Source organism: Microtus ochrogaster, chromosome X (genome assembly GCF_000317375.1).
Source record: "Microtus ochrogaster isolate Prairie Vole_2 chromosome X, MicOch1.0, whole genome shotgun sequence".
Classification (NCBI taxonomy): domain Eukaryota; kingdom Metazoa; phylum Chordata; class Mammalia; order Rodentia; family Cricetidae; genus Microtus; species Microtus ochrogaster.
Genome location: NC_022026.1, coordinates 6,697,571 through 6,710,670, shown reverse-complemented (window position 1 = coordinate 6,710,670; position 13,100 = coordinate 6,697,571). Strand labels below are relative to the sequence as shown.

The following is a 13,100-nucleotide window of genomic DNA, read 5'->3' as shown; positions in this document are numbered from 1 at the left end:
CTTGTCTACTTCCCCTACCCAGGAGGATAGCTATATGTTTTTCTTTGGGTTCACCTTCTTATTTAGCTTCTTTAGGATATCAAAATATAGACTCACTGACCTTTATTTGTAGCTAATAAACTAACCAAAGTGCAGATCAGGACAGGAAATATTTGGTTCTAATAAACAAGAATCACTTGCAATGATTAGTACCCATCCAGGCAACAGATACTGAGAAAACATATGAATTGGGGTGGGGGATTGCTGAGAAGTCATAGCTGGTAAGAAGTAAACACCCATGTATCTATTGGACTAAAGATCAGGAAAATGATTCCAGAGGTAGCCAGCACAAAATAGGGTGTTGCTCTTCAATCAGAAGAGACTACCGGGGTCTCTCAATGTGGTTTTTAGAATAGGCCTTTGGAAACCAGCATAAAGGAAGAAGCTTATTTCTAAAAATAAGAACACAGAATGGGAACTAAGGCTTAAAATGAGGCTGGGCCCCAGGTATCAAAACTGGGACACTCTCCTCTTGCCAGACAAACAGTACAGTAACTTGAACCCCCACCTCCATCTGTGTGGCTGGAGCCAGTCACCACCTGTCTTAGGTCAAGGTTGGCCCTGGGAACTGGGGCAGAACTGAGTTGCAGATGAAACACAAGTCAGTCCAGAGATGAGAAAGAGGTTTTCTACTTCCAGGGAGGGGCAGACAACCCAATTGATTTCTGAGGACCTTGAGTCTCTCTCAGTCTCTCTCAACCATTATAACATAGTACTAGTCTCTCCCTTTCTGAGTGACAGTGTTTTTTTTTTGTTGTTTGTCCCTTATTTCTACAATGCTCTAAAGGTATTGGCAAGCCTACAATTCTCTCTGCACTTAATATATCATCTTACATGTAGGGAAGTCTCACTTTTTGTTCTAATGAATCAAGATCTGTATACAATAATGGTTGACAAAGGTTCATTAATCTGAGCTCATGGTGGGAAAAATAAGGTAATATTTGTGTTATTCTTAGCCAACACTTATAGAGTATTCACTGCCTGCTACCTACTGTGCTAAGTACTTTACAAACATTATGTACCTTAATCCTCACAACATGCATTTGAAGAAGTTCCATTAGTAACCTCATTCTACATGTGAGAATACTTAAGCTAAGAATTAAAGTCACATTCCAGAAACCAAATACCCTGCAGGGCCTGTCTTTGTTGTTCGGGCTGCGATAAGAAAGCATATTAGACTTGTAAACAACAGATAGTGATTTTTCACCATTCTGGAGGCTGGAACATGGAAAATCAAAGATTCCATTGTCTAGTAGTGATGAACTTTCTGACTCATAAATTGTAGCTGCTCATAAATTGTAGCTACTTGTTGCATCTTCACATTAGGGAAAGGGCAATGGGTCTCTGTAGCCTCTTATTCTATATATCCTATTCAAGATAATCCTATTCATGAAGGCTATGCTTCATGGACTAACTACTTCCTAAGTACCACATTTTTTAGTAACACTACCTTATGGGTTAGAATTTCAACATATGAAGAGGGACACCAACACTCTGAACATAGCAAGAGCACAGTGCTTTTAATCAGTTCACTATACTATTCCATAGCTAAAGTGTTGTCTCAGATCCATTGCATCTGGAATGAGAGTTGAACCTTATTATAAAAGGCATTTGATGTCTTAGCCATTATGGAGAGAAGTTATTGAGGCTTTTTAGTAACATGACAAAAAATGGGGGATGTCAATTTCTACTGCTCCAGTCATCTGATGTGATGTAGTCCATACGGCCACAAGCCCATCAAAATGGAATGGTCAGAGCTCTGTAGTGTCTCCAAAGAAACATGGCATGGTCTGAAAATAGACCAGCACACTCCTAGCATTCAGCAAGACATGATGTTGGAGGATAAGAGATTTCCCAACATTGTTCAGATGAAGTGCAGTTCTCTCGTGGTGTTTTGCTTTTGCCCCTGGGATGTCCTCTCCGCTGCATAGTTTAATCTCTACACATCCCTTTTTCTTTCTACTTCATCTATTTGTAAGTGAGGGAATTCGAGAAGTACAGAGTTCTTGGTTTAGTAACTCAGACCTCATCTCCTCGATTTTGAAAAGGTGAGATTTCTGGAACAGCCTTTCTCTCATTTCCCGGCTGCTCTGGGGAAGAGCTTTCCTTTCTGCCAGAGAGGGCTCTTAAAGGAACATCCTCTCCCCTCTCCTGACCCAGAAGAAGTCTCTGATGTTTTCTGAGCTGAATAATACAAAGTGATTCTGGAAAACTGACAGCAAACCAATCCACTGAAGTGGACTGTCAAACTCCACTTTCCTCTAAGACCTAGGAATATAGAAACTAGGCTTTCCTGTCATGCATGGAGGAAAAGCTTGCTGTCAGATAAATCATGAGCTAAATGTGCCCTCATCTTCATGTTGAAGTTTTAATCTTTTGGCATTAGAAGGTTTTCAATGTCTCTGTTCATGATAGAAATAGATAAAAATAAATGAAAACACAGGCTTGCATTTCTGGCAGACCTGACCTCTTGTGGTTTGCAAGTTGCTTCAGAAGAAGAAAGGAGGGTGTGTATGTGCCAGGAGGGGGCTCTGATGATTTCCCAGAGTGCTTAATGGACAAAAAGAAGAACAGGGAATGACTACTTGCATTTAGCAGGAAAACTACCCAGATAGACACTGCCTTGTCTTCCCAGTGTTGCCTCTTAGGCCTTTGGATGTAGTATGGATCAGAGCAGGTAAATGGTGAAGGAAGGCAGAGCTGGAGAAGGCTTTGTCAGAGATATTTCTGTATCTTCCACCAAGTCCCAAGAAAAAGTCAAAAGGAATTAAATTTGTTAAACAATAAAGAAGTCAATTAGTCTCTTTTCAGATGATTCCTGAATATTTTCTTTTTCCTCTAAAGAAATTCAAATCAAAGTTGATGTTGGGGCACCTTGTATCTCTAAGAAGGTTATTTTTGAAACAAACGTCAGCAGCATACAATGTGTCCCGTTACATAAGCCCTTCAGTACATCGTGGTCTTGAAACTGTCCACCTGGTTTTAGCAATTTTGATTTTTGAGCTGGATTTCTGTAACACTGCCACATAATAATCATTCCAGCTCAAATGGCTCACACACCATCAGTTTTTACTGCTCCCAAGTAGCAAATGTTTTAAGAGGGCATTCTCCAAGAAGATTTTGTGGCTATCAGGATTCTTAAATATTTCTTAGCCAAACATCTAATTCATTTTTACAGATGACTAGGAGATCCACCAGGGACTGAATATTATTATTGGCCATTGAGTAAATCAAGAAATTGAAGCTTCATGGAGAACAAGAGTGACAGGAATTTCTCAGGGAGAATAGGTAGTAGCAAACTTTGACAATATCACAAAAGTCACAGTTTGACAACTCGGATGCCAGTCTGCCTGGCCGAGTGCTCTGTCTGCTGGTTTACATTGGATCAGTTCACTAAACTTGTCAGCTTCTGGGTATCTTGATATTAATTCAGTCAGATATGCCATTTCTTCCTGGCTTCGGGGTATAGGGCTTGAATTCTAGATGGATTATATGCTATGCCATCCAAGATGCTCATCGCATTTCTATGTGCCCTCTAGGACAACGCAATACAAACATCTAGTTACCTCTTGAAATATTTAAAAATACAATGTAAATAGTGGGAATCTCTGTCCTCAGAGAAGACATATGACCTAACAAGTTTTTTTTTTAAAAAAAAAAAAGGCAAGAAATGGGCTAGAGCAAAATTGGAGCCCCAGTTATGAAGAGGACACCTCCCAGTGGGCCACTGCCACGTTCCTTATGTTCTTAGCACCTAGAACTAAGAATAAAGAGTACGTGGGATTGCTTTTAAGAAAGGCCAGGAAAGATATTATTCAGATTTGTTCATCTGACTTAGAAGATAGCAGAAAGCTCAGAAGTGGAGATGGGATTGGCATATGTTGATTGCAGATCACAGTCCTTGGCTGTTCCAGAGCGCTTCACACTCCCAGGAGAAACGGAAACTCAACAGATAACTATTTACACCATTTCTTTGCCTATAAGAAGTTACCTTGGATTGTCAGTATCCTATAATAGATTTATTTTCCGTTAACAAAGGCAGAAAGTCAATCTGTCCTTCCAGTTAAAGGCAAAGAAGCAAGGATCCAATAACAGATGCCATGCATTCACTTCTAGTCTTCTGATTACACCGGGCTCTAGCAGAAAGGACTGATGACTTGATAAAAAAGTGATCCTCTACTGAAAGAACATAGACTCCAGGGAGGAGCATTAATGCTACATGAAAGTCTGCTATTCTGAGCGGAGGAGTAGGAAAATATTTCCAACCAAATTTAGCATCACACAGCCTTTTTCCAGCTCCTGGGATGTCCGTTTATCTTCACTGGGTCTTTAAATCCCACAGCTCCCCAAGGACAAGGAGTCCAAATCAATAGACCCATACTGGGACATCTGTTTTGGATAAAGAAATGAGGAAATCCTGTTGTGACCCTGCTTGTTGTTTCACTGATTTAAATAGGCCTCATCCCTTTCCTCCAGATCTTAACAATGGCAGACAACAAGTATCTCATAGAGTACAGCCAATAAAGCAGTTTAATCCGTGTCCACAACACACAGCTATTATATTCCTTTGTCCAGTTTAATTCTGCTCCACTTCTTTTTCTAACACATTTAAATTTTCTGGGGAAAATGTCTGCCCAAGGCCACTAGCACTTTATGCCTATTCGGGGAGCAGGGAGGAGATCACATCTCCTCCTCTTACATAGTATATGGTATGGTCTGCGTGATACATCTCCTCCTTTCTTCCTTTGCCCCCTGCTATCAGAAAGTGCTCTGAAACCGTGGCTGACAAGCTCCTGCTCAAACATGATCTCCAACCGGGATACGAATTTTATATCAGCTAATCAGATGAAAATACTTTAAGATGTAACAAGCCTTACAGCTCAAACAATTTGTACAATTACAATTAAACTAAATGTCATCTCTGTTTAAAGCTCGTCATCTCCTTAAGTGCATGGTCCCTGTGCATAGGAGTCTGTCGGGGTTTAGATCTTAGGAAACTGACAACTTTGGCCACCCACCTATGAGAACAATTACAAACGCCCTCAGGCTAAATCTGCTCCAATAATGCGGTTGCTTGGGCTTGCCACTGGTTAAATGGGAAAAAAAAAAAACAAACCTAATTTAGTGTGTGTACTGAGCCCACACAACCATTCTTAAACTGCTTGATTAAAATCCTTTAAGTAGTCAAAATGCAAGTTAAAACACAGTAAGAGTCTCCCTGTAAGCTCTTACCATTTGCTGGGTTTCCTCTGTCACCTGCAGCACACTCATATGGAGCACTTACCCACCTAGGGTTCTAAAATGACATTCCTGCTGCAGTTACCAGCACAGGCTTGATGACAAAAGGCGGCTTGAGTGGTTTGGGACACGAGAAGAGAGACACTTGATTATTAAACCAGAAGCTCACCTGCTACATAGTCCTAGCCATAATTCTTCATGCTTGACTCCAGTCACAGCTGACTTACATTAAGAACAAATATCAAGGGAGGGATTTCAAGGTGGTGGATTTGATCCACACATGTTATATGCATGTATGCATAACAAATACAAATATTTTAAAAAAGGATTTCATTTGGGTGGTTGCCTATTTTAGTATCTTTCATTTTTCTTTAAAGTAGCTTCTTTCATCCGTATGCCATGGCAGTCTCAGGAGAGCTAACTGAGGATTTTTGGACACCTATTAGTAGTCTGTTTCTCTACATTCCCGTTAATAATCAAACTGATTATTTCCCAGGCATTGTGACGGGTGGGTCAGAAGCTCTGAAATAGCCCACTGTCACAGATGTATTCTATAATACAGAGGGAGGAGTAGTGGTGGGAGAGGGCAAAGGAGTCTCCGAGGCTGGTCCTGAGCTCATGTGCCGGTTCTGTGACTTGTCTCTCACCAAGAGAAAAAGTAAGAACTTCTCAGTCTCCCATAAATCTTATTGTCCTAGAGGCTAAATCAGCAGCTCTCTTACCTGTTATTGGTAGATCCTTCTTCTAGCTACTTGCAGCTATCCCTTTGTCTTTTTCAATCTATAGGTCTTTATTATGAGTTATTAAATATACATTGGAATTCTTGTTTTAGAGCCAGGACACATCATCAGTGAGAATTGAAGGAGCCCATATTTAACACCATCTTCCATTAGAGTAGTTATATACATATATATATGTCTGTGTGTGTATGTATGTTATGTATGTATATATAATGTTATGTATGTGTATGTTATGTATATATACATATATATGTTATGTGTATATATATATATATGTGTGTCTGTATATATGTGTGTATATATATGTATATATATGTGTATATATATATATATATATATATATAGCTTTCTTTGAAAAAGTTCCTGAGATCCCAGAACTTGCTAGACCAAGACAAGAGGAGGATTATCACAAATTTGAGTCCAGTCTGAGCCATGAAATAAGTTCAAGGTTAGCCTGGGATACATAGCAACATGCTATCTCATAAGTGGAAAAAAATGGAAAGAAAAGGCTTCCCAGAAAGAATTCAGAAAATTAGAAATGCTAGTTTTAGGGAAAGAGGCAAGTACCTGAGGGGAATTGATTTGTCCTATTGGGTCTTTTTTTCTCTTTTGTTGTGTTGTGTTGTGTGTGTGTGTGCGTGCGTGCGTGCGTGCGTGCGTGCGTGCGTGCGTGTGTGTGTGTGTGTGTGTGTGATTCAAAAGTATTTTAAACTCAAAATGGCCTCCTTTGGCAATCTGTTCTTTTTTCAAAAGTCCCTAGAAACTGGACAATGAAACGACAGTTCATTCCTGCTCTGTCTAGTCATCTTTCGTTAGTGTTTGGTGTGCTCACCATGTGGTAGATGTTGCAGTTACTGAGTTAGTTTTCTTTTGTGGGTTTTTTTTTGGTAGGGGTATTTTTATTTTATTTTGTTTTTATATTTCAACTGTTATCTCATTCTTTCTTCCTTTCTTTTGAGATTACAATATAATTACACCTTTTCCCCATTCCCTCCCCTCCCAGCAAATGCTCCCAAATATAGGATGGGGTATAGTTTTCCATTTAAAGGGGAGAAAGTGCCTCAGTCTTCCATTCTGTACCTAACTGAAAAGAGCTCAGTTCCCTTAAATCCAATACAAATAGAGTGACTATTTTTACACCAAATACCCTCTTACTACTACCTTTAAAGACAGAAAAAATAATAGCAATTTCTCCTAGAAGGATCAAGAATTACATGATTAAAAAGGGAAAGAAAAAAACTAGTTAATTTAAATAATTAAATTCCAATAAGATCAAAGGGGATCTTACACTATATGTGTATGTGTATCCTCCAAGCTGGAGGCAGAAATATGTTGGCAGTGAGAGGAAGTGCCTTTATGTATGAATTATCTTGGCATGACAAAACTCTAGCTGATTCAAGCTGTCTTTGCCAAAAACCTAGTCTAGCTTTCTGGCCAATTCCATTCTTATCAGCAGTCTTTGTTCCTATGACTAGGTGTAGCCTTTAGCCAAAGGATAAAAATAGGTAAAAATTTGTCATTGGCTCCCATCTCATCTTCAGTGTGGAGCTGAACTAAGGAGTTAACTACAATATGATGAGCACTGAAGCCTTAGATCATAATGTTGAAAGAAGAACAATAAAGGACAGAACCTTGAATTATCTGTCTTATTTCACAAACCTTCAGTGATCACCTCCTAAACCGGACACTTCTGGAAAAACAAAATACACCTTGGAGGAGAAGGAAAACTAGGAGGGAAAAATATGCGAAGAATATACATAGAGGTAGGAAGAGAGCCTGTAGTCTTTAGTGTCAGAGAGCCAAAGGAAAGAGTATATAATGCAAAAGCCCAGTAATGTCACATGACCCACTGATGTCTGACAGGAGATGTCTGAGTCTGGCAACCAAGTTTACAGCTCAAGAAATAATTTCAATAAGTCAGAGGGACTACAAATTAAATCCTAAAGCAAAAGCACTGCTTTAATTCCGAGATAAATGAAGTCATAGTTTCAAGACCATTGATGGGAGTGGGTAAAGGTGCAATATGGGTAGGGTAGTAAAAGGATTAAAAAGTGAGAGGGATGGTTTTTGGTAAACAACTGCCTATGATTTCAACTGAATAAGTATTGTATGACTTTCCTTGGGAAGACTTGAACAAATGGCTACTCATCCCCAGTACAGTACCAATGGCAGGCAAAAACAACAATTCCACCAACATCCATCTCAGCAAAATAAAGTTTTTATTGGGGTTAGTTATAGGAGTTGGGGGCTTTTGTAGAAGCATGGGTAACTCAGAAGAGCTGCATCATCAAAGAACTCACTGATTGTAGATCAAAGCACAATAGTACGTAGTACACATATGCAAGTGTCAATTGAAAAGGAGGAGGCTCGTTAAGAGAGTGGATCCAAATTTCAGTACCAGAGGTCTGATCTCAGCCTCTCTTTCCCGTGCTGTATTCAGTATAAGCCTTGATTACTGCCTTGTCTGTTAAAATGTACATCATTGAAGAGAGAATGGTAATTGTATCAACCTCAAGGTTGATAGGAAAATGAAGTAAAATAATATGTACAAAGTGCTTGGCACAGTGCCGCATTCAGAATAAGCACTCAATAAATGTGACCAATGTTCATCATCTGCGTTTCCCCTTAAATAAGGAGCACTTCTCAAGTGGTTTGAGTTGCCCTGTACAATCCACCAAAATAAATATCATTTTTGGTAAATATACTTTAATTCAAGCTTCATCATTTCATCATTCATCCTCCATCTCTCCCCACAGGTAAAGATATTGAAACATAACTATATTTATCACAGAAAAAACTGAACCTACTTAGTAATTTACTACATAACTGATATACCATACTTAAGTCATCCCCTAGTTATATACATTTTCCCACATATATATTTTAAAGCCTCTTTCTACACTAAAACCCACTATCATTCTAAAGGAACAATTGTAGAAAAAAATAAGTGCAGAAAAGTCTAATGCCTTATTTTCCTGAGAATAATATAAAAAGGTGGCATACATGCCTTTACATGATGAGTTAATTATTCGGTGCACTGCTAACATTTATTTATCAATCTGACATGCGTGAATGTGATACTTGTATTTATCACCAGACAAGACAGCTTACTTAATAAATTAATATATATTCTAGTAGCTGTTTTATCCTTGTATATCCAATTCAGAAGTGTTGCATGTTTTCGTCTATTATGTTCAACAATCAACAACTATTTAAGGAATCTACATTTTTAATATTGAATCAATCTACTGCAATAACAGATACAAAACCAAAAGACTGGGTTCCTGTCTTCAGATGATATATATTTTAACTGACAAGGCCGTAATCAAGTCTTATACTGAATACTGCAAAGGAAAAGGCAAAAATATAAGAAATGAAGGTTATTGTACACCGTGCACAAAAAATTACAGTCAAATAAGGGAGATAGCATAAGAACATGAATATTAAAATAAGAAAAGTTAAATTAGATATGTCATAAAGAAGTAAAAGTTGAGGTGGTGTGAGTTAGCAAACAAGAAATTAGAGGCCATGGAATTAGTTTCCCCAAGCCAATGTGCTTCAGAGGACAAGAGGCCTTTTTCCTTATCTCACCATCAAACTAAAGCAATTTACAACCCATTGAATGACCTTGCCTCTCTAATCTTAGCATTGACAAATTGGCTGGTTATCGTGATGGAATATATTATATTTCAAGCAAAAACATTTACTAAATGACAAATGATAAAGGAAATGCTGTCTTAAAGGTGCTATGTGTCTTTGTTTTTCAGAGAGCTGATATAGCTGTTGCTCCACTCACCATAACATTGGTCCGTGAAGAAGTCATAGATTTTTCAAAGCCATTTATGAGCCTAGGAATCTCCATCATGATAAAGAAGCCTCAGAAATCCAAGCCAGGCGTATTTTCGTTCCTGGATCCATTGGCTTATGAAATCTGGATGTGCATTGTCTTCGCTTACATTGGAGTCAGTGTAGTTCTCTTCCTGGTCAGCAGATTTAGCCCTTATGAATGGCATTTGGAAGACAACAATGAAGAACCTCGTGACCCACAAAGCCCTCCTGATCCTCCGAACGAATTTGGAATATTTAACAGTCTTTGGTTTTCCTTGGGTGCTTTTATGCAGCAAGGATGTGATATTTCTCCAAGGTTTGTTTGTGTGTAATGCAGAATAGCTACTTGTATCTTGTGGTCACACTCCATTCATGTCCATCTGCTGTGCGCCTGCATCAACTTCAGAGTTCTTTCATTTACCATTCCATCCAATGACAAATTACCATCAAGCCATTTTGTTTGCTTATGTTCATGAGGTGAGTGTGTCTCTGGTGACTCTTTGAGCACCTAGGGTTTGCTACAGTGTTCATAAATACACAAACTCTGGATAAAATTAATGGGCACATAATATTACTCTGAAAGTTTCCTCATTAATTGAGCTGAAACATTTTCTCCTTTGTCAAGAGACTGAGTCTAGACAAGATGTGAAAGAAGATAGATAATTTCTTTAAAATCCTTCTGCCTTCCTCTATTAATATTGTCTTTTTATTTTGCTCCAGTCTACTCAAGTTCCTTAGATGAAACTGTACAATTTCTCAAAAAAGCAAAACAGCAGAAAATCAGTGTGGTTCTTAGTGATGCAACCACATTTGAAAGTAGTCTAGCCATTTCTTAATAAAGTTTGGCATGGAATTAAAATGTGACACAACAATTTTACCGCTGTTTGTACCCCCAGAGTAAAAGGAAGGAATGTCCATTGTAGCTTTAGTTTTAATAGACAAACGATAGAAACAAAGCAAGTGTTCAACTGGCAAATGAATAAAGAAATTGTGGCATATCCATTCAGTGGCATACTACTCAATTAAGAGAACAGAAATGCTAATGCTGTACTAACAGATCAGATGAACCTTGAAAACATGCCAAAGTGAAATACTTTAAATGCAAAAGGCCACATACCACTGAACTGTATTTGTTGAATGCCCCATAATAGATCATTCTGCTTATCCCAGATGGACAAATTTATAGAGACAAAACGGATAATTAGTGATGACCAGAGTTTGAAGGGAGAAGGAAAAAAGATAGCAAAGGCAGGATTGGAGTCCCGCAAGTACAGTTGAGCAGAACAAGTACAGGAGTCAGAAACAACTTATATACGTTTCTCATATCTTCTTCATTACAATTTTTTTTCTATTTGATTTTTTTTAAAAAAAATATAGCACTCAAATGCTGTTTGTCTGGATAAGAGCTTGAGACCCACTAACATTTGCTTGTGGGGCATGCATCTTACCTGTCTCACCCTTTTTCTGACCCTGCAAGGATTAACTACAAAAGGACAGGAGGGAGCTGATAGGGGTGATATGAAAATGCTCCAAAAATAGATTGCGATGGCTGCAGAGCTCTACATTTACTTAAATGGTGGAACAAATATGATTCTCATGAATATTAATACTTGTACTGGTGGATGGTATAGGATGCAAACTTAGCAAACCTATTAAATATACTGAGAATGGTTTGGGATATAGCTCAGTAGAGAGCGTAACTAGCATATGCAAGACCTCCAGGACCTGAAATAATGTTGAAGGTGAATGTCCTGAGCCTCACCAACATAGCAGATTAACTTAACCCAATCACAAATAGTAGCGAATTCATACTCATACAATATTCTAACTGAATATGCCATATTTATAATCATCAGCATTATTGAGGGATTAGGGAAATGACTCCAGTGGATAACAGCACTTCGTATGCAAGCATGAGAACCTGAGTTCAATTAGCTAGCACCCACATAAAGAGCCAGGCATGACCGTGCCTGTCTATAACCCCAGCATTGTGGGGGAACAAGCAAATCCTAAGAGCTCACTGGCCAGTCAGCATAGGCTACGCTTCAGTTTCAGTGAGAGACCACATCTCAAGTCAATAACATACAGAGAGATAAAGGAAGATACCAATATCTTGCTCTGGTCTTTGCTTATTAACACACTCATGTACTCCCATGCATGCCCTACATAGAAACACTGTACACATACAACTTTCTCTCTCTCACATCTATCTCTTTTTTTCTCTCTCTCGCACACACATACACAAACACACACACTAGAGTACATACACAGTACACACACTAAAAATTATCAAACAAAATACTGCAACTTTAGCCAAATTAAACATTATTCCAGATATTGACAAGAATCAATAATGTAAATATATAAGGATTTTCAGTTATTAATTGAGGACTTGGGGCTGGAAAGATAACCTACCCAATAAAGTGTTTCCTTTTCACTCATGAAGACTTGAGTTCAATCCCCAGAACCCACATAAAAGTTAAGCATGCTGGTGCTTGCTTCTAAAACTAGTGCTGGCAAGGTAAACATAGGGTGATCCCTGCAGCTGACCGACCTGTCAATCTAACCTAATTAGTAAACTATAAACTAATAATATACCCCATCTCATAGGAGGGGTTGAACAGTGTTCCTGAAGATGACACGCAAGGTCTTCCTCTCTTCTCTATACACAACCCCCCCCACACACACACATAGAATATAAGGATTCAGAATGGCCAGATCATTTTTACAGCATATCTCTTTGTGAGATAGTCTTTGAGAGCACTAAACATTTACAGTAAAACGTAACTGACTGGGTAGCCATCTTTGACCACTTTTTAGAATCACCTGTGTGGGGCTTTCCAGCCTCATTCATCCAAACTACTCCTTTCCCCATTTTTCTATTAAAAAGAATGCCACCCTCAATCTGCTTGGTTGGGTTCTTCAAATTATCCCATTTTCTGTTCCTTTTGTGTTCAGAATGTGTCATTTTGTGATATCATCAGGGAGTTCATTTGATTTCCTAGTTTCTTTTCGTTTTTTTGTGAAACAGTCACTTCAAGAGACTGTGGCCTCTGAATGAGTCCATAATTGAAAGATTTCTAACATGGCTGGTCATCAGCATTGAAACAATGCTGACGAATCATTAGGGCTGGAGATTTTCTTGGTTTCTATAAGTCAATTTTCAAAACTACATTTGTGATATTCCCACTGGAGTGCTGCCTACTATGTTGCATACTCAAACAGGTCTCTTCAAAAGCTGTTTTTACAAGTATT

General features: G+C 38.5%; 1 protein-coding gene across 3 annotated transcripts in view; it reads left to right on the top strand.

The window, feature by feature from the left end:
* Gria3 (glutamate ionotropic receptor AMPA type subunit 3) overlaps positions 1-13,100 on the top strand; it is a 286,862-nt gene that overhangs the window by 211,692 nt on the left and 62,070 nt on the right. For all 3 annotated transcript variants that reach the window (XM_005358429.2, XM_005358430.3, XM_026784914.1), the window contains exon 11: positions 9,785-10,161. In XM_005358429.2, coding sequence (XP_005358486.1) covers positions 9,785-10,161 — 377 coding nt within the window. The remainder of the gene's footprint in view (positions 1-9,784; positions 10,162-13,100) is intronic.